This window comes from Anoplopoma fimbria, chromosome 20, assembly GCF_027596085.1.
Source record: "Anoplopoma fimbria isolate UVic2021 breed Golden Eagle Sablefish chromosome 20, Afim_UVic_2022, whole genome shotgun sequence".
NCBI classification, from domain to species: Eukaryota; Metazoa; Chordata; class Actinopteri; order Perciformes; family Anoplopomatidae; genus Anoplopoma; species Anoplopoma fimbria.
This window is the reverse complement of record NC_072468.1, coordinates 7,842,781-7,864,622: the sequence shown is the minus strand read 5'-3', so window position 1 is coordinate 7,864,622 and position 21,842 is coordinate 7,842,781. Positions and strand designations below refer to the sequence as shown.

The following is a 21,842-nucleotide window of genomic DNA, read 5'->3' as shown; positions in this document are numbered from 1 at the left end:
AATGAATGTTAATACAGGGAGTGTGATTATTTAAATCTGTGCTTTGCCTGCTTTGATGAGTCAGAATATCTGCAAAAGGCCTTACCTATATCTTAACCTAGAATAATACTACTGCCAGTATGTGCTGCCAAGTGGTATTACATTTCAGAAATAATAGTATCATAATGCTATACTAACATACAGTACATTCCCATCAGCTGGAACAGGCAGTGGTGAAGGAGATGGCTTGGTTCAGAGACACAGCGCTGAGTCTTGAAAAGCTGAAAACCATTCATCTGGATCCAGAGCTCATAGCAGAACAACTCTATGAACAGAAGGTTGGGACATTATTCAAATATACCTGACTAACTATTAAACTAAATGAATGTTTTCCCAATCAGAATAAAAAAACATGACATATTTTTTAAGTTAAATGTTAATGTTTGGTAATTTGATTTAATTTGATTTATTATCTCCCAAATAGATTTTGGCAGTGGAGATTCTCCAACACAGGTTCAACATTGAGAAGATGGTGAAGATTGCTGAAATCTTGCTGACGTACAGTGATGAAGGAGAAACATGCGATTTGCAGGTATTTGCCACAAGTAATTTATATTTAACTAAATAACTAATTTACTGATAATATGATAATAATAATGTAATTTTAAGGTGTTTTTATATTTTACATGTATTTATTTTGCCGTCACCTCTCCCACGCAGACCCCACTAGAGGCCTTACAGGAAAAATGCAACACCACCTCAGCCACCAATTCCCACGTGGTCCTGCAGCTTGAGCACGCTCAGTCGCTTCTTCTCCAGTTCTCAGAGGGCATCGCTGAGGTTTCGCCCTGGCTTGAAGAAACTCAAACCCTAATTGGCCAGCTTTCCATGAGCACGATAAGCTATGAGGCATTTCGGGAACAACAGGACCTCTTACAGGTAGAAGAGAGCTGCCTCTCCACATTAGAATGCCAGCCTTTCTCTTTTTTGTTATAATACCTTTCTTTGGCCAGTTTAACAAAGAAGTCCTTTTATTCTTCTCAGTCTGCCACCATTTCCCCGTAGGTGAATGAGCTGTTCTGTTCAAGTACTGTTCATTTATGTTATCTACTTCCTGAAAGGGTTACTTTTCCACCTGTGCACTATAATGGCAATTCATTTTTTTTCTAACTTCCTCTATCCATTTTACAGTTAAAGTTACAGGTTCTTCCTAAAAAATGAAGTATGCTCTCCATAATGTATTTAAACCTTTCTCTTTATCTCTCTTCTCCTTAGGGTCTGAGGGAGTCTATAGCAGAGCACAGACCCTTGATTGCACGCTTATGCTCTCTGGCAAAACGCTTGTCAGAACTCAACCCCGTTCAGGGGGATGAGTTCTATCGAAAGGCGACGGAGGCCGAGGAGCAGCATAGAACCATCAGAGACCGGGTCAGAGAGACTGCTAATCTACTTGAGGAGTCATTGCCTCGATTCATGCAGGTAGGACCGCTGGGTTAATGCCAAAAATGTTTTATGAATAGGCCTAAACTTTGCAATATAGTGTAATACACACCAGCACACAACATATCTTTTCTTGTATCTATAGCTGAATGAGAGGATGAACCTTATCAGAGAGAGTCTTGACCGTCTGCGCAGTCGCATACAGACTCCCACCCCTCTTCAAGGCCTCACACCAAGGATCCAGGAGCAGCTGCAAGACAACAAACACACCCTGGTGGAGATGTCTAAGCTGGACCTGGGCCTCAGCAGTGTGAAGACACAGGCAGATGAACTGCTGGCCAACACGCAGGCAGCTGGTGATGGATCTGTCGGCACTGGTAACGAACTTCTCAACATGGGGCTGCAAGTAGCATCACTGCTGTGGAAAAAAGTGCAGATTCTAAGCAATATCCCTCTTGTGTTCTTGTGATCTTAGCAATCCAAGAGCGTGTGTCCAGCCTGTCCCAGCTGTGGGACGAGACACATACTCAGGCCCAGGAGAGGGAAAGCTGGCTGCTCAATCTCTTGGATCTCGCCATGAGGTTCTGGAGTGACGTCAGCGATGTCACTGCTGCCCTCAGTGATGGTCAGCAGGCAGTTGTGGATCTCAATGCTAGTCGGACAGACTCGGAAACAATCCGCCAGAGCCTTGAAACCATGCAGGTTTGTCTCCAAGCTCCTAACGGAATCACGTATGAGAAACCCGCATTGTTAAATATAAGACACACTATAACCCTTTCTATCTTTTCAACTCGTAGACTCTCAGAGAGGATATTGACAGTTTACAGGGAGATTTGGACACTCTTGGTGTTTTGGGAATGGATCTGATGTCAGCATGTGGCGATACAGACAAACCAGATGTCACAAAGAGCTTGGATGAAGTAGGAAATACATTTAAATACAAATATGTTTTAACTAATAATGCTATGTAAACTAAACCTTTTCTCTTTGGTGTCTTGTAGCTTTATTGCACGTGGAACAACTTGAGCAAACTGTGGAACGAAAGTCACAAAAAGCTGGAAGAGTCCTTACAGATGGCACTACATTATCAGGACACTATGCAGGTGTGTGTTTATATACAGTGTATATGCATACCCATATACTAACTAATATTTCATGGCCATATCAAACAGGACTCTTTGGCCACCCTGCCTCACCAAAGCAGTGTTATGGCATCTTGCCAAAGACAAAGTTAGTCTTTTATTCTGTTACAATAGCAACGTTCAGACTCTTACTCCCTGTAGCTTTACATTTTAACGGCTGTGTGGACCGCTGCCAAAGGCAAATGAGTTTAATGGTGCAAACTGCATGAGACAGTGAAAAGAAACTATGTGAAATGTATCCAGCTGTGTTTACCAATAGGGTGAAATGTTTTGGTGTTGAGAAGATTTCTTCAATGTTAAAACCACACAACATGGCAAGAATTCTGGGCTGAGTGGTTGTACATTATATCATGTATTGTGCTTTAATGCACACTTTGCTATTGTCCTGTTGATAGGGTCTTTTTGAGTGGTTGAAGTCAGCTGAGCTGAGGTCTACTGAAGAGTTCATGGTAGGAACTGACCTGGAATCAGTCAAAGAGCAGCTACGTGATCTCAAGGTGAGTTCATATGTTGAAGTACACCATAACCACCAGTGATGAAAGTTCCTTCTCATATATAAATAGTATATTTGGTCTCATATTCTACAGAGACATTGCTTTTGGCTATTTGTGTGTTGTATTTTATTAAAACAGAAAACATATAAGTCATTACAATAGCTGATTTCCAAACATAAATTCTGTCTTTATTCTTTCTCTCAGGAGTTTAAGCGAGAACTTTACCAGAAGAAAATAGAGATAGAAAGCCTGAACCATCGCTTTGTGTGCCGGCTGTCTCCAGGCTCAGAGCGTCCGGGCTCCGTCTCACCGCTGTGTGACTTCAGACAGCGCTGGGACAGCCTGGAGTCAGAGACTGTCAGCAGACAGGTGAGAATATGCAATCAGATATCATTATGAAATATTGGTATTGGCAATGCCACTACAATCCATCATATGTACAATGTCATCATGCTTTCCATTAAGTTTGATGTTTTTTCAACATAAGACAGCTACGTCAATATAAACTACATTTAGCTGAAAAAACTGTATAGAGTAAATATATATATATTTTCCTTTCTCTCCTGTGCGGACATCAGCATCAGCTGGAGTGTGCTCTGCTGGGTCTGGGTCAGTTTCAAAACACACTGGATGAGCTGCACACATGGCTCTCCCGAACAGCTGAACAACTGCAGGGCGGCCGGCCAATCAGCATCGACCTGCAGGCCTGTGAAATAGAGCTGGCCAAACACAAGGTTGGTGGTGGCCTGAATACAATGTTATGTACTAAGTGTAATGACCAGGCGACAACCTCTGGTAATGAAAAGTGAATCCAATGCGTTGCATTTTTACAAATAGCCATCAGCCACTCCTCTGGTTGCAGAAAGAAGTCTGATTGTTTTTTTGTCTTCCAGTGTCTGTACCTTACGTATTATTTTCTTGCAAATTTATTCTCTTACCAACAATTCACACTAAGCACATTGCCTTTGTCTGAACTACCGGACACAACTCGGACCAGAAAACACTTCTGGTCTCCTAACACCTCCAAGCAATAAATTTGATCCCACTCTTCCTCTTTTGCTTCTTCCTCCTACAAGGTGTTGCGTAATGATGTCATGTCCCATGTTCGCACGGTGGAGTCCCTGAACCAGGCCGGCAGGGGGCTGCTGGAGGTTGGGTCCGGGGACAGCCCGCATGGTCTGCAGTCTCGGTTGGAGCAACTCAATGACAGCTGGGAGTTTGTCCGCTGTGAGACTGAACGCAGGCAGCTGGAATTAGAGAACAGACTGAGTCAGGTGAAGAGGGAAAACAAGATCCGTTATTTTGTCACAGTTGCAACAAAAGTCACAAAGTAATATAGAGAAATGTATATTTATATATATATATAAATTACTTTGTAACACTCTTTATGCAGATGCTGAATTTTATGGGTTTTTTGAGCAGTTTATCATGCGCCCTCTTGTGGTGATTGTAAAGGTTACATGAAAATGTGTAGAGGCAAGTCCAACTTTAAAACAGGGCTATGATTTTGAAATTTAATCCATATCTACAAATGACAATGTATTGTAATAACAAAATAAGATTTTATCAGTAACTAAGGTTGTAGTGAGCCGACACCTACATCCCCTTTGATTGAAACTTAGCATTCATTCTGTTGTTTTTTTCTGCAGGTACAAGATGTTACAATGGAGATTCAGGATCTCCTGCAGTGGCTGGAGAACACAGATCTGAGACTGTCCTCCTCTAAAACCGTATGGGGTATGCCGGACTCTGCCAGCGAAAGGCTCAATGCACATTTGGTAAAAAATGGACTACACTTATAACTGAAATAATAAATAAAAACACAAGAAATAAAAAAAATGTAACTCAGTAAAATAACTAACAAAAACAATTCTTCTGTTAAATATATTTATTCTTCTCACCCATAACAGGAGTTGTGCAACGAGATGGAGTCAAAGCTCCACGCCTACACAGATGTGAAGAATGCCATCCACAGGATGCTGGAGAGCAGCAACGTTGTGCGGGGATCAAGCACCGAGCACAGCTTATCAATCCTTGAACAGAAATGGGCATCTGTTTACAGCAAAGTCCATGAGCGAAAGGTTATTTACCTCTCTTAACATGTCATCCTGTGGATTTATCATTTATGGAGTGCATCATTATATCCAAATGTCGTGCTGTTCCCACAGGCAAGGCTTACAGAAGGACTGAGTCTGGCCAAGGAGTTCCACAGTAACGTCCAGGAACTTCTCACTAAAATGAGCAAGTGTGAAGAGTCTATCGGGCTTCTTCCTACTCCCAGCTTTGTTCTGGATAAAGTTTGTACTCAACTGCAGGAATACCGAGTAGGGTTTTTTTTTTTTTACATCTGCTGTACTCTCATATTTCTGCTCAAGATCCAGAGTTTACACATTTGTAAATATACATTTTTGCTTCACAACAAACTTTATTTGTACAGACACTGGTGAATGAGGTGAACATTTATGGTGAGAAGAAGACCACCATGGAGAGCACAGCCCGCAGACTAATAGAACTGAGCAGGAAGGAAGACTGCGACGTCATTCATAACCTAATCATGACCGTCCAGGATCGCCACAAAAAGCTCCAGCAGCGCGCTTCAGAAAGAGGCAGGACGCTGGAGGAAGTCAAAAAGAATGCCAAACAGGTATACAAGTATATCAAGTCCAATATAAATGGCTGACCTTCTTCATCCTTCTCACAACCACAGATAGACTTACTGTGTGACTTGTGCCACTCAGAGGAGCTTTTGTATAATATCTGTCTTTATTTCTCATATTTCAGTTTAATGAATCGTGGCGCCTGCTATTGGACTGGATGACGGAGGTAGAACAGACATTAGACACGCATAAAGAGATTGCTGTGACCCACGAGGAGATTAAACAACAACTGACTGAACAGAAGGTGCGGTAGTCTTCACAATGAATACAATTTGGTTATGTGCTATATGTTTAAGAATGCCTTCGCTGATCTCTTATTTTGTAATCAGGAGTTCCAGAAACTGCTGAGGTCAAAGAGGCCCATGTATGAAGCAACGTCGAAGAATGGACGCTGCCTTCATGAAAGAGCTCAAACTGGCCATGATAGACAACATCTGGAAAATCTGATGGCTGAACTCAAAGACACATGGGACACCATCAGTGGCAAGTCAATGGAGAGGTATGGATCTGTGTTTACAGCTGATAGGGGCACATTCATATTTCTACCGAGTAATTGAAAAATCCTGATATCACAATATGGTGGTTTTCCTTCACTCAGACAACACAAACTGGAGGAAGCACTGCTGTTCTCAGGCAGATTCACCGATGCCCTCCAGGCACTGAACGACTGGCTGTATAGAGCGGAGCCCCAACTAGCAGAGGACGTTCTTGTTGGCGGGGACAAGGACATGGTCAACAACTTGATCGACAAACACAAGGTACAAAATACAGCGTGCATTTTAATGTGTGGCTTCAATAATTTTAGAATAAATACAGTAGAATTAACAGCTACTATAAATATGTCACATCATCTACAGTAAGAATTCAGGATTCATGCTAACTTCACGCTAACTTTGCTAATGTCTGTCAAAGTAATTGTAATGCCTAGGTATAGATGCTATTTCAAGCTGGAATGATGGTCTAATTTACATAGATTTATTGTTATCAAGTTGTTATATGTCTGTCTTTGCATGGCAGATTTTGGACGTATAAGCCAGAGGGAGTTTGTTGATTATGTCCTGAACTCCAGTAAGACCCTGTTGTTATATATATCCGCTCAGTGTTTCAACCCATATATTGCTCATTTTGAGATATCAGAAAATGATGACGAACATTATGACCTATCTTGCTGAAACATGAATTCAAACTTTTTACAATTTATTTATGTTATTGGTGTTTTGTCAACATTGTTTCCCGGATTTATTGTTATCAAGTTGTTATATGTCTGTCTTTGCATGGCAGATTTTGCTTCTCCACAATGCTGTCTTGCAGCAAAAATGCAGTTTCTTAGCAACATTTCCTTTTCCCTTAGGCATTCCAAAAGGAGTTAGGTAAGCGAGCCGGATGCATCAGGACCCTGAAGCGCTCTGTGAGGGATCTGACCAGGAGCAGCACTGCTGACGCTCACTGGCTACAGGAGCAGATGGATGAGCTGGAGGGCCGCTGGGAGGCCGTGTGCAAACTATCCGTCAGCAAACAAGACAGACTGGAGGCTTCACTTCAGCAGGTGGTTCTCATAAATAACAAAAGTGAACGATCACTGAGCTTTTAGATTTCGAATGAAATTATGACTGAAGCTTTTGAAATTGTGTTTCACTCTCAAGAAAGAGTCTCCTTTTATGAAATGACACCCACCCATACAATGATCAGTTGATTTGCTGATAGCTGACCATTAATATAAGTTGATACGTATGGCCGACCCCCTGCTCTTATCTTAATCTTTGTCTTTGTTCTTGTTAGGCTGAAAAGTTTGATGGCCTTGTCCACTCTTTCATGGAGCGCCTCACTGAGGCAGAGAGGATACTCAAATATGGGGCAATACCAGAGGAGGAAGAAGGCCTGCTTGCTTTCCACAAACAACACGAGGTCAGTATAACGTGATGCTTTATCACTCCCTATGGAGAAATACATTCTGCCTAAGGGGAGGTCAGAGGTCAAGGTTTGCTACAGAATAACAAGTTGGTGCCGATAAGGATTCAGTATTATCACGTGTTGTTAAACAGGGTGGATACTCTCATACTTTAACCCATTCAACTGGTTGAAGGACAGACTCTCTGACCATTAGTAAGGGTACCCTAACACTTCAAAGAAAGAAATTTGAAATGGGTGAAATTTTTTGTTCGTGGGTCATCCTTCATGAGAATATGTGTTTTACTGGATAAATTGCTGAATAAATCCCTTTTCTCCCCTCTAAAGGAATCAATGGGAGTCTTGCAGACTCAGGCCATGGAGTTGCAGAATATCCAGTGCCTTGGTGAGGAGATCCTGGCCTCCTGCCACCCAGACTCCATAATCACCCTAAAGTCTTGGATCAGTGTCACCAAGACCCGCTTTGAGGAGGTGAGTGCTTTTGTGCCCAAATGTTTACCAAAAGCAAATTTGGATGGGGCTGGTGTAACCTCCTCCCCCGTCTTGTTTTCTGAGTCAGGTTCAGACCTGGGCTCAGCAGCAGGGCCAGAAGATCCAGGCCAGCTTGGCAGCACTCGAGTCAGAGAGAGAGGAAGTCCAGAGGCTACTGGACTGGATCTCCTCAGCAGAGGAAGCCCTCAACCTCAGAGACCAAGAGCCTCTGCCTGAGACCACAGAGCAGAACCAAGAACTGATTGAGCAGCACACAGTACGATTCTTCTCTGTTCTATGAGATTTACCATCTACTCATATTAATACTTTACCATTTAGTGCTAAAAAATATGCTTAAGAACGTAAATCAAAACAACAAGATTGGAACGCTTTGACTTTTAACGGCAAAATGATTTCCCAAATATTTGAGTTCCAGGGTGCTTATGATGACTTTCCATCATAATCAATACTTAACCCTGGTTACAGAACTACAGTACTTAGCTGTACCGTGTTATCACTGATCATTCCTCTCTGCAGGTATTTATGGAGGAGTTGAATAAAAAGTTCCCAGAGGTTGAACATGCCACAAAGTCCTGCAAACACAAGAGCATTTTGAAGCAGCAAGGTTCTCCCAGCAAACGGCCACTCACAAGTAAGCCAGCATAAAAACAGTATGGTTGAACTTCTGCTAAAAAAGTCATTGTTGTAATATCAGTTTTGAAAGCTTGATGATTACCTCACTGCTTATGATCTGTCAAGCATGAATGAGTTGCCTAAGCTGATTCCAGACTCCCATGGTGTTGTGTCTCCATCCAGAGAGGAGGAGCACTCTGAAGCTGCAGCCTGTTGTACCTATTCCCCTGGAGCACCTTGACCCCCAGACCCCAAAGCTCAGTCAGCTGGTCAGTCAGTGGCAGAAACTTTGGCTCCTGGCTGTGGCAAGACAAAACCGCCTGGAGCAACAACAGCAGACACTCAAAGAGGTTATTGTACCTTTTGAAATGTATATTTCGGCTGTGGTGTAGTGGAGAGCAAGGTAGTTCTCCAATCAGAGGGTCGGTGGTTCGATACCCGGCTTCAGCAGTCGATGTGTCCTTGGGCAAGACACTTAACCCCAAGTTGCTCCCGAAGGCTTGCCATCGGTGTGGACTGGATGTTGCATGAATGTTAGTTAGAGTCTGATGGTGGCACCTTGCATGGTAGCCTGTCATCAGTGTGTGAATGGGTGAATGATATGTAATATACTACTGATTGTAAGTCGCTTTGGATAAAAGCGTCTGCTAAATGACTGTAATGTAATGTAATGTAATATTTTAATAGGTTATGCCATTAGAGTTGGGGAAAAGTACTTTAAATGTATTTCTCTAACCTAGATTTTGTGATATTTTGCATTTCAGATGGAAGAATTTGCCAACTTCGACTTCAATATTTGGCGAAAGCGTTACATGGTGTGGATTAGTCATTTGAAGTCACGGATCTTAGACGTGTTTCGCAGCATCGACAGGGACCAGGACGGACGTATAAGCCAGAGGGAGTTTGTTGATTATGTCCTGAACTCCAGTAAGACCCTGTTGTTATATATATCCGCTCAGTGTTTCAACCCATATATTGCTCATTTTGAGATATCAGAAAATGATGACGAACATTATGACCTATCTTGCTGAAACATGAATTCAAACCTTTTACAATTTATTTATGTTATTGGTGTTTTGTCAACATTGTTTCCCGGATTTATTTTTTTAAACAAAAAATGGCTTTACACCTCTCTGCTGTAGAATTTCCCACCAACTCTCTCGAGATGAACGCAGTGGCAAACATCTTCGACATGAACAGTGACGGCTTCATCGACTACTATGAGTTTGTGAGTGCCCTTCACCCTAGCAGAGATCCCTACAGGAGAACGCTGGATGCAGATCAAATCAACGAAGAGGTGTGAACAGTGTGCGACCTAGAAAACATGCAGGTGTGGTGGTTTATTTATTGTGACACTGCAATTGTTATACTCTTGCCCTTTTTAGGTGAGTCGACAGGTATCGCAGTGTAACTGTCCCAAGAGGTACGAAGTGGAGCAAATAAGTGCCAATAGATACAGGGTGAGTCCTTTTTATAGACAATGGTTAAAAAACTTTGAAGCAGCTGACACTTTCGATCCATCATTCAACTCATGGAAACATCAGTGATACCTTGCAGACTGCAGTTTGAGGCTGCTATGGCAACGAGTGCTATAAAAAATATAACTTGCAATATATATTTTGTCCGCAGTTTGGAGATTCCCAACAGTTGCGGATGGTTCGTATCCTGCGTAGCACGTTGATGGTGAGGGTGGGAGGAGGCTGGACTGCTCTAGATGAGTTCCTGGTTAAGAATGACCCCTGCAGAGGTCAGTACACTACTCCTAACTATGTCTTCTTAAAAACAATCACCTTTAAATTTACATCATCAATTGTAGTATGACAAGTCTTCAGCACCTGGCATGACGTAAAGTGATACATGCTGCTTTGATCCATACATTTGGTAGATGATAGATAGATGGTGTCAGGTGTACAGGTAAACATTCTACATAAAACAATTTTTACTTTGGTGCCATCGTGCTATCCTATGGTATAGTTGTAGCTGTAATATGCCAGATATTGATTATGTACATAATTTAGCAATTTTGAATTTTTAAGCATGCATGCATCTATAAAAACTGTTCAAACATGTCCGTTTTGATAGCAAAGTTTTGATATTTTAGTAAGTTTTCCGTGAGTATTGCCTTCCATTTGAATACTGATGTTTTTCATACTGACTTATACTGGCAATCTTGCTTCAATTATTTGTGCATACAGTGTCTACTGTCTTTTATTAGAGGAGTGGCTGCTATCATTTTTTAACATGTGTTTACAGTATTAATTAAATGCCCCTGCTGTGTCACCAACAGTGAAAGGCAGGACCAACCTGAAGATCAAGGAGAAGTACTTGTCTCCTGCAGGAAGCACTTCTAAGGGTTTGACTGTCAGCAGGTCCAACTCCAGCCTCAGCCTCTACAGCAGCGCCTCTGCCCCCACCAGCCCCATGACACGCAAGGCAAGGCAAAAGCTGCATCCTGTTAGTTGGTTTTGAGACTTTTTTTTACCATAAACAAACTTTTCATACATTTCATAACACTTGCTTTCTTTACATTTTTTTTCTACTGTTTCCTTTTCATGCATCTAACTGCAAAGATTTAACTTCTTGTTAGTTTAAAGGGACGGTTCCCCCAAAGTCCAAACTACATATTTTTCCTCTGACCTTTAGTACCATTTATCAATCTAGATTGTTTTAGTGTGAGTTGCCCAGTGTTGTAGATATCGACCGTAGAGATGTCTGCCATCTCTCCAATATAATGGGACTCTATGTCCCTGGGCCAGGTAGGAACTATGTTTTTTCTTCTGAACTACTCCCCCTAACCGTATCACCGCACAGCAGGAAGCGTGCATCTACTCATGGACGACAGGCTGGTGTTCGTATACTGCTGGCACACCTGACGTAGTCAACATTACAGCTCAACTGAGACACCATTAATGTTTACATCATGCACTGCAATTCCTACAAGACACATCAATGTCTGTGGATTATCTTAAGTAACAGGGTCATGATTTCTGGAAGGGACCATTGCTGTTGAGTTTTTCAAATATGTTTTTTGGGGGCTTTGAGCACCACAAACCAAGTGCCATATAGTCCAATTATATTCAAGAAAAGGCCGACATCTCTACAGCCGATATCTCCAACACTTTGCAACTCACATCAAAACAATTTAGATTGATAAATAGCACTACGAGTGCGAAACAAGCTACAAGTTTTGTAGAATCTTTACCTATATAAAATGAACCCCAAGGCTGGAGTAACATCCTTTAAACTGAGTTTTCTTAAATGTGCTTTGGAGGAACATAAAATGTCCCATGAGCAATTTAAGATATTTTACCTCATCTTACTCTAATTAATCTAACATGTCTTGCTTTAGGCATTACTTCGCAGAAGTTTCTCAGGTGACCGCTGCATCCGTCCCAGGAGCTCCATCGCTGCTTTGGGGTCGGACCTACAGTTTGCCTCAACAGGGGGGACAATTCTCCCTCACCATCAGGTCAGTCAATCACCTCAGTTATTTTTTAAGGACATTTTCTTTTTTCATGCATCCATCCTGCAATAAGTACAATTCTCTCTGGATACACAAACATGAAAATACCTTGGGATGGTGAGCTAACCCCCACTCCTTCTGTTTTCATTCTTGTTCGCCACCTAGACGAAGCTGAGAGGTTACCCACATGATTATCCCCTCCTCTGAGAACCATGTGTATGCTGCAGTGTTGAACCCAAACACAGCCTTGGGGCCCAGAAACAGAGAGATAAGCAGAGGTAACGTGATAAAGAGGCCAAAAAACAATGCATCAACCACATCTGAAGAGCAGACACTGACATAAGAGTGCAGCGAAGGTCACCAGATGTGATGGTAAAGGGTTTGAGAAATCCGTGTGAAGATCATGTGTGGACAATTTGGAGGTCAGCAGGTGCAAGAACCCTGTTGCATTGCATACAGTAGTATCTGATTGCGTAGAGAGTAGGAAAGTTCTGCATGGATGCCTATTGCATGATAGCAAGAGCCTTGCTTCAATCAGATATAGTTTTTTCTCCAGCTTGTTATACTTTTTAGCTGTAAAGATAAGCAAAGTCAGACGGTACCTGAATCTGACAATAATGCTCTGTCAAGGGCAGTAATGTGGTGTAAGTGATTTAAGAGGGACTTACAACAAGAACACATTAGTACATGGTTTGTAAAGGTGTTGGGCTGTCTGACTGAACCTACTAGCCTCCAAAAAAAACCCACATATACCAAAACTGTATGTGAAGTATGTGAAGTATGTGAAGGGTACAGTATGCTGTCCTTCAATTTTGTGATATTACAATTTTGTTTTTATTTCATTCCATGGAGATGACATTGTTGGCAGGGCCACACTGTTTTTTGTCTTTTACCTTTTTTGACACCATGTTTTCAAATAATTATGTTTTTTATTGTTCTTTATTGTAAGGATGTTTTAAACACTGGAGATTGTGTAAAGAACAGTGCACTGAAGTACAACAGGTCATTGTTGATTTGTAGAGATTATTTTCTCAGGATTGGTTTTACATTTGGATGTATGTATTTCTATGGAACATTACTGTGAAAAATGTAGATGTGTTGTTTTCTTTATAACTGTACTTCCTGTGAATGTTTTCTTTAGCACATACTTTTCATAAAAATGCACTTTTTCTGTGTCCCATACTGTAGATAGGTTGTTTTACTAACTGAAAAAATCTGTCAGAAGTCATGAGTAAGTGAATTCAACTTTCATGAGAATGCACTGGAGGTGATTTGTCTTTCTTTACAGTGTAGTTATTGCAGTGAAATCTAACTTTTGGTTTCCTAGTTGTCCCTTTCCTGCCTCTTTTACCAAAAGCAGTATATTTTTAATTTTCTCTTTTTTCAATGTTTGTCTAATCCGACCTCCAGTCCATTCGGACATGTTCACAACTGACTTCATTTTATTACTCTACCTTCAATTGTGTTTGAGAAAAATGTAAGACACTACATCGGTTTCCTCCAAAGTTTCCTCATGATCCTGAAGATACCAGTATGCATTGTTTCAGCAAAAGATACTGAAAACCATTTTCTCTGAGAGAGAAGCAACTGCAGCTCCACCATCAGTCTACAGCAGAGGCTGTTCTGTGTTGCTGGCTTTCACTCTGATTCTATTATAAAGCAGTTAATACTTCACAATATGTTATCAGCAGTGGAAAGTTACTGTATTTGTATGTGCACCTTTGTACTATATACCGGAGGTTGAAGACAGTCATTTATGTATCTAAATGCATTTGGTCTATGCAGTTGTCAGAATGATTTTTTAAAGTCAAAAAATGTTTTTACATGCTAAAGTACCTTTTACTCTTGGCCTTAGTGTGTTAATGTTGGAGAAGGTCGACATTTTACTGTACTGTAAAAACACAATAGCCAGATTTCACTTCTATCGCTATGCACCCTAATCTTTCTGTACTGTAAATGTTTCTATACCCAGCACTCATTGTAATGTCTAATTTAGGGAAACTGTCAATTAATATTACTAATACTTTTGATGTCCACTTGTATAAAAAAAAAAAACTTTTTCTTAGAAAAATAAAAATATTTGCCATGATCATTCCCTTATTGATATTATACAGTACTGCATTTGTGAGCTATTTTGCCAGAAATCAAAGAGAGATGACAATTGATCGCAATTACAGACTTCCTGAAATGGACATACCTAAAGACAAATTTATTTAAAATACAGTATGTTTATTTGTTTAGTTTGGCTAACTAATACATGTTTCCTTGAATGTTCTTATGTCTGCAATAACTTGGGAGCAGCAGAAACAAGCTGAAAACACACAATATTGATAATCTTTTTGTTGATGGTGAACTTGTTAACAAAAAGTTGTCAATTCATATATCTAGCATTTACAAAGCAGCATGAGTATTCATTTGGAGTTGTGTTTTGGACCACCTGGCGAATGTAAGTATAATATTCACTCGCTTTTAGCTCTGTTTTTGGTCCCTACCAACTCTTGAAAAAATATCAGGCTCCTTAGCTGCTAAATGCTTTGCTCTGTTCACCAGCTAGTTGCAAACTTGGTTTGCAATTTTGCGCTCAGCAGGAAAGTTAAAGTGGTTTGATGAGAAAGTATAATAAATACAAAAAATACAGTTTTATCAAGATACAAACACCCTTCCAACTTCAATACCTTAATTTATATCTCAGGCAAGAATGACACCATACTAACGACATACATAACACGTACTACACTACAGTGATGTCACATGAATGTATGAATACTTTCGATTGCTGAGTACAACACTATCTGAGTGCGCGAAAGATAATCTACACATAATTTAGTACACTTAATAATCAACTTGTTTTTTGGTTGCTGTCCGAACAGCAGAGATCTCATGCACATGGCCAGTCAGCAAAACTGCCTCTCTAATTTGTCAACTTGACCCAATGCATGGGATATATCTTACTTACTCTGACAACAAAAACAACTAATTTCAACGCGGATAAAATCATATCTAATCGAAGAAAACATCTATTGTTGGATTTCTTGGTTTTATAAAGTCTTTAAAATAACACTGACCATGTCGGAGGTACAGATTCTGAACGGGACACTGTAGCACCATAATCCTAATTTAAAATGTACAATGGTGACGGAGCAGAGGCGTTGTCACGAATCCCACTAACTACTTCTCTTAGCAAGACTCGCCCAGTGCAGCATGCTCGCCAGATACTGGTAGCCTAATCTGTTCGGGTCCCTAGCCTGACCAGTGGCCTATCTTGACTGGGTCAATGCATTACATTAACCAATCATATCTGCCTCAACCAGCTACGGAGGGCGGGTCTTGCCAAGAGGAGCAGTGGGGAGTGGAGCGGAAGCCATTTAGGGTAAGTTTGTAAACCGTAGTTTCAGATGTAGTCAAATATTAGCAGTTAGAGTAAATATATCATTTAATTTGTCAATCATCCATTCCAAAAATTATCCTATATTTTTGCTTCATTCTAATTATCTCACCTCTCCACTTCCTAAAGTGAAATGTAGCTTGCTCCGAGCTTATCACACAAAAGCGTCTGCTAAATGACTGTAATGTAATGTAATGTAATATCGTGGTCAAATTCACTCAAATAATGCAAGGGGAAAACTGGAGATTATTGTGAGAAGGAACATGGCGTTTTATATCGACTTTGTCTATACTTTTCTTATTATCTGAGAAAATCAAGGCCACCTGTGGATGAGCACTTAGCTCATGGACAACAACATCAGGAGGAACTAAAACTGATTATGGTGGACAGGTAAAAGGGCAATTTGTGTAAGATTAGAGAGTTTAACAGACAATTTAATTCAAATAACATTTTTTAATGTGTTTTGCTAGAGGTCATCCTTTGTTTCCCTTGCTGTTTGGTAAAATAAGTTACCGTACAGGCTGCAAACATGATCCTGCTGCTGTTTTTTCTCTTGGTTGAATGTAGTATGTTGAGGTTATTAATCTGATGTGTTCAGCATTGGCTAGTTTTATTGTTTATGGTGCAGTTTTTATTTACGGCCCATGATGCTACCACTTTTGTCTTTGCCTCACATTACCAACTGTTATACTGTAACACTGCTGGCATTGAGGATAATTACCTAATTTGAGGATTAGGATGTACAAGTATATTGATACAGCAGCTAATTAACCCCTGTTTTGTCTGTAACCCATTTCATCATAGCATTAAGAATAAATTACTGGAATAATTCTGGACCATATTGCACTCGACATGCTGTGCTGTTAGACATAAATGTAGGTGAAGGTATTCATGTTTTAATATTTGTCCAAATCCTGCATATCTTTTTCATTTTATTCATGAACATTATGCAAATCTCAAAATGTTCAGTGTTAATGCTAACTATATATATATAAAAAAAATCTATAAAGGTGTATTATTGTTGTATGGTTTTTACTTTAACTTGTAACTTATTGTTTTGTATGTTAAGACAAGTGCTTTTATTTATCACACACTTTATTATTACATTATACGTACCAACTGAGACTACATCTTCTCTGCTAAAGCTCTAAGGTAGGACATTTTTTCTCATTACCAGCTGTGTTGTGTTTGATGTTGTGTTTGAACAGCACAACATATTAATCATTTAATGGCCTCTTTACCTTTTGTTATGAACATCTTTAAAAAATCATTAAATAATATGATATGGTCTTTAATAGACATCGACTTTCAGACGTCATTCAGCGTATCTCAAATTTCCAGAGGAAATCATCGTCTCTGATTTTCAGAACTTTACAATACCTGAAGCTGACATTAAAAAGATAAAGATAAAGAGGTTTTTATTGTCATTGTAGTGATACAACGAAATTCCGTTTGGTAGCCCTCAGCCAGCCAGCAGCAGCGAACAACAAACACAATAACAACAATATACAAGATAAAAATACACAAAAGGAATGAAAACTTTACTATGTACAGCAGGTGAGTATTTAAAATTAAAAATTTGTGCAAACAGTGCAGTGTAAACATTTGTGTTGGCAGTGCTCTGGGGAAGAAGCTGTTCCTCAGTCTGTTTGTGTGAGTTTTTATTGTTCTGTACCTTCTGGCAGGGGGACAAACAGACTGTGACCTGGGTGGGTTGGGTCCTTGCTGATGTTGCTAGCCTTCTTGTGTAGACGACGAGCATAAACCGTGTCCAGAGTCGGGAGCTTGGTTCTTACGATCCTCTGCGCTGTTTTAACTACCCGGGCCAAGTCTCTCCGGTTCTCTGCTGTGCAGCTGGTGTACCACATTGTCTCTATGGTGCTCCTGTAGCAGTTGACTAGGAGCTGAGAGGGGAGTTTGGCTTTTTTGAGTTTCCTCAAGAAGAAGAGCCTCTGTTGGGCTTTCTTCACCAGGTGGGAGGTGTTAAGGGCCCATGTCAGATCCTTTGTGATGTGGATTCCCAGGAATTTGATGTCACTTACACTCTCCACCTCTTCACCATTTATGTGGAGAGAGGGAGGTGTGGTCTTCCTGGTTCTCCTGAAATCCACGATGATCTCTTTGGTTTTTATATTGTTAAGGACCAGGTTATTGTCAGTACACCACTCAACCAGATGTTGTACCTCCTCTCTGTAGTGCGCCTCCTCGTTGTCTGATATCAGTCCTACTATAGTGGTGTCATCAGCAAACTTCACTATAGTGTTACAATTACAATCCATTTAAGAAGCTAATTTGTCTTTTTTGTTGGTTCTCAGCAAAACATTACAAGGTGTTGGTGGAGGAGCAGCATACTGTATAGAGACAATGACCTCAGTGTGAGGGGAGGTGGGGTAAAAAATACCACCGTCTGTACTCTGTAAACAGCTGGAAACTGCATGATTTTTATATTTGAATGACTGTTACTACTGACTTAATGTGTTTTTTTGCATCTCCATCCTCTCTAGAAAGCAGAGCCACAGGGAGGATCATCAGAAGTCGCTTAACTGCCCCCGAGACAAATACTAAGTCAAGCAGAAGATGCTGGAAAAACTCAGAGTAAGGAAAAGCCAGTAATCAAAATATTGTTTTGATAATTTAATAGTTGTTTGAGTAAGTATATTATGCCATAAAAAGTTCATAGTATAGTTTGAAGAAAGTCATAATTTAGTATGCCATAAACATTTCATAAAATATGATAATGTAACATGCCTTTAAAAATGAAATAGTAAACATGTAATAGTATAGTATGCTATAGAAAGTCATACAAAATCTCCAAGTGTGAAGTATTTCTTTAAAAAATGTCATATTGTAAGTAAAAACTGAAGGTCATAGAACATATTTTATTATGTCATTAAAAATAATAAAATATGTCATAATAAACATCATTTAAAAAAAGTTATACTATAGTATGTCAAAGAAAGTAAAAGAAAATGCACAGTACAGTGTTGCGTAAAAAGTCATGAAGTCATAGCATAGCATGTTTAAAAAAATTATTTTTATAAAAAAGAAATAATATAGTATGTCCAAAAAGTAATATCATAGCATGTCAAAAAAGTCAAAGTATAGCATGTAGGATAAAAGTCAAAGTATAGCATGCTGAAAAAAATCATAAAACCTCAAAAAGAAAAGAAAGTCATAGTATAGTAAGTCGGAAAAAGTCATAAAAAAGTAATTGTATTGCATGTCGAAAAAAGTCATAGTATAGCATGTCGACAAAAGTCATAGTCTAGCCTGTTAAAAACTGATTTAAATTCATAGCATTTCCCTGCAAAAAATGTCATAATAAAGTCATAGTATAGTATGTCAAAAAAGTAAAAGTATAGTATTTAGAAAAAAGTCATAGTACAGTCTTTAGAAAAAAATCATGGTTAAGTTTGTCGAAAAAAAAAAGTCATAGTAGTTTATGAAGACTTTACAATGATTTTCTTTTAACCTTTCGACATTTTTTGATGAAAGGTTTTTCTTTTTGACGTACTAACCTATTACTTTTTTTTACTGAATTTCTTTTACATGCTGTTTTACCACTTATTTGGGACATTTTTGTCAAAATACTATGATTTTTTTTAACTTGGTTGACAAACGTTACTACAAATTTCTTTTTACTTTTTTGACAATGATTTTTTCATGATTTCTTTGGACATGCTTTTAAGATTATTTTTTTTCGCCATTCTGTACTATGAATAATTTTGACATGCTATATATACTATGACCTTTTTATGACATTTTTGTCGACATTCTATATTATGACTTTTTTATCACTTTGTTTTACATATTATATGACCTTTTTCAACATGCTATATACTATGTCTTTTCTTACACTTTTTTCGGCCATACTATATACAATGTCATTTTTATGACCTTTTTCGACATGCTTTACTATAATTTATTTCAACATGCCATAATATGACTTTAAAAAAAAACTTTTTTCTACATGCTATACCATTACTTTATTTATGACTTTTTTTTACATGCTATGCTATAATTTTTTCCAACAAGCTATACTATGACTTTTTTTTATCCTTTTTATCACGAAAACTACAATAGGTTTTTTTTAATTACATTTTTTTACATGCTATATTATTACTTTTTACAACATGCTATACCAGAACTTTTTTATACTTTTTTCACGAAAAACTATACCATGATTTTTATTATTTTTGACCAGCTTTCCTATGATTTCTTTTTTTCAACATTACTATACTATGACTTATTTTGGACGTTTTTGTCAAGATACTCTACTTTGATTTTTTTTCCATTTTTTTTCCCTAGATGCTGTGCTATTACTTTTTAATTTTTTGACATGCTATATTATGACTTTTTCAGTTCATCCAACATACTATACAAAGATTTTTTTTGTAACTATTTTTATCACTTTGGTTGAATGAATATCAATATCAATATCATCTTTATTGGTCATGTACATCATGTACATACATAGATACATATATACACGAAATTTAACCCATCCCTAAGGAGCCACTTGGGGTTAGGAGTCTCACTCATGGACACCTCGGCATGTTGACTGTAGAGGCCAGGGTTCGAACCACCAACCTTGAGGTTGCGGGACAAGCACTCTACTTCGCCCCCCATTTGGTTGACATACTATACTATACTATACTATACTATACTATACTATACTATACTAAGACTTTTTTTGACATGCTATGCTATCATCATTTCACCACTTTTTTCTGACTTTTTTTATTATGTTATACTATGATTCATTCCGACATGCTATACTTTGACTTTACTTAGGACATTTATGTCGACATGCTATACTATGACTTTTTTTCAAGATTTTTGTAGACATACTATAATATGATTTTTTTGAACATGCTATACTATGACTTTTTTATCACTTTTTTTGCACATACTATCCAATGACTTTTTCCTTTCCGTATTTCAACATCCTATACTACGACTTTTTTATCACTTTTAGTAATTTTTTTAAAATTACTATGATATATTTCGACATGCTATACTATCACTTTATTAAACTTTCTTCTACATGCTATACTATCACTTTTTCTACATGCTTTACTATGACTTTTTACAACATGCTATAGGAAACATTTTTTATGATTTTTTTGGACACTTATTTTTTTTCAACATACTATACTATGACCTTTATATGACCTTTTTCGAAATGCTATTCTACGACAAATTTTTCAGTTTTTCCGATATACTATACTTTACTTTTTGATAACCTTTTTATACATGCTCTGCTATGACTTTTTCATATCTTTAGTTTACATATTATACTATAACATTTTGTTGAAATGCTATACTATTACTTTTTTATGTCTTTGTTTTACATATTATACAAAACGTTTTCGACATATTGTCCTATACAATATTATGAATTTTTTTATTTATTTCAACTGGCCATCCATTGGCTAAGGGTTTGAAATCTCTGTTTAATATGATCGACCTGTCATTCATTTTTCAGAACAGGTTACTTTGTAATATTCAGGATATTAGGACCAAACTGCTTCTTATGCATAAAGAAAAATGGTCAGTTGACATATGGTGTAAACCAAAGTTAGGAATTTATTGTCTCATAAACAATAACTATAATGCAGAACTTTATGTTAAGTACAACTTAAACAAAAGACAAAGATCCCTATGTGCACAGTTACGCTCAGAAATATTACCATTAGCCCTAGAGACCGGTAGGTTTCATTCCACTCCAGAGGAGGACAGAATCTGTTTGTTGTGTGAGCTCGGTGAAATTGAAAATGAGGTGCACTTTTTGTTTTACTGTCCTGTCTACGAGGACATAAGGGATCTCCTATTTAGTAAAATGACTTCCATTTATGTTGATTTCTTTTGGCTGGATGACTATGAAAAACTCGAGTTGTGTTTTAGGAAAGGAACCTTCTTTGTAGCAGATTGTATTTGCCAGGCCTGGGAGAGAAGGCAGAATGTTTTGTTTAAGATTGAGCGGTGAAGCAACCGGTTGTTTTGTAATCGAATGTGACTTGATGAGATGTGGATCCACTGCAGCTGTAATGTTGGTGTCTTGTAAACCCATGAGGTTTGGGCACGTTTTGTGCATGACATGAAAATAAAAAAATATCTATCTATCTATCTATCTATCTATCTATCTATCTATCTATCTATCTATCTATCTATCTATCTATCTATCTATCTATCTATCTATCTATCTATCTATCTCTCTTTTTTTAAGATGCTTTACTATGTCTTATTTATTCTTTTTTTTCCGAAAAA

The 21,842-nt window shown here is 38.5% G+C and overlaps 1 protein-coding gene and 1 long non-coding RNA gene across 2 annotated transcripts; both read left to right on the top strand.

Moving 5' to 3' along the window:
- Window positions 1–254: 254 nt before the first annotated feature.
- LOC129109455 (uncharacterized) lies at window positions 255–813 on the top strand. Its single transcript, XR_008532013.1, has 3 exons — window positions 255–317; window positions 464–571; window positions 700–813. It is a non-coding gene; the product is annotated as an uncharacterized LOC129109455 (long non-coding RNA).
- A 54-nt stretch (window positions 814–867) lies between these two features.
- Window positions 868–11,193, top strand: macf1b (microtubule actin crosslinking factor 1b). The gene is made up of 28 exons (XM_054621249.1): window positions 868–918; window positions 1,255–1,458; window positions 1,565–1,796; window positions 1,895–2,121; window positions 2,217–2,339; window positions 2,421–2,522; window positions 2,957–3,058; window positions 3,260–3,424; window positions 3,634–3,789; window positions 4,132–4,329; window positions 4,705–4,833; window positions 4,966–5,136; window positions 5,224–5,379; window positions 5,493–5,699; window positions 5,837–5,956; window positions 6,042–6,211; window positions 6,311–6,470; window positions 7,064–7,258; window positions 7,492–7,617; window positions 7,948–8,091; window positions 8,180–8,368; window positions 8,629–8,743; window positions 8,908–9,074; window positions 9,489–9,651; window positions 9,867–10,021; window positions 10,110–10,184; window positions 10,354–10,471; window positions 11,012–11,193. Exons 1-28 carry the CDS (start codon window positions 868–870, stop codon window positions 11,191–11,193), a joined length of 4,302 nt encoding a protein of 1,433 aa, XP_054477224.1.
- Window positions 11,194–21,842: the final 10,649 nt, after the last annotated feature.

What these genes read in the sequence shown, in the direction of transcription:
- macf1b (XM_054621249.1), top strand. Translation starts at nt 868, where the DNA reads ATGAGCACGATAAGCTATGAGGCATTTCGGGAACAACAGGACCTCTTA. An exon ending in TGATGGATCTGTCGGCACTG is followed by an intron (nt 1,797 to 1,894) that starts GTAACGAACTTC and finishes TTGTGATCTTAG; the next exon opens with CAATCCAAGAGCGTGTGTCC. An exon ending in ATTATCAGGACACTATGCAG is followed by an intron (nt 2,523 to 2,956) that starts GTGTGTGTTTAT and finishes TCCTGTTGATAG; the next exon opens with GGTCTTTTTGAGTGGTTGAA.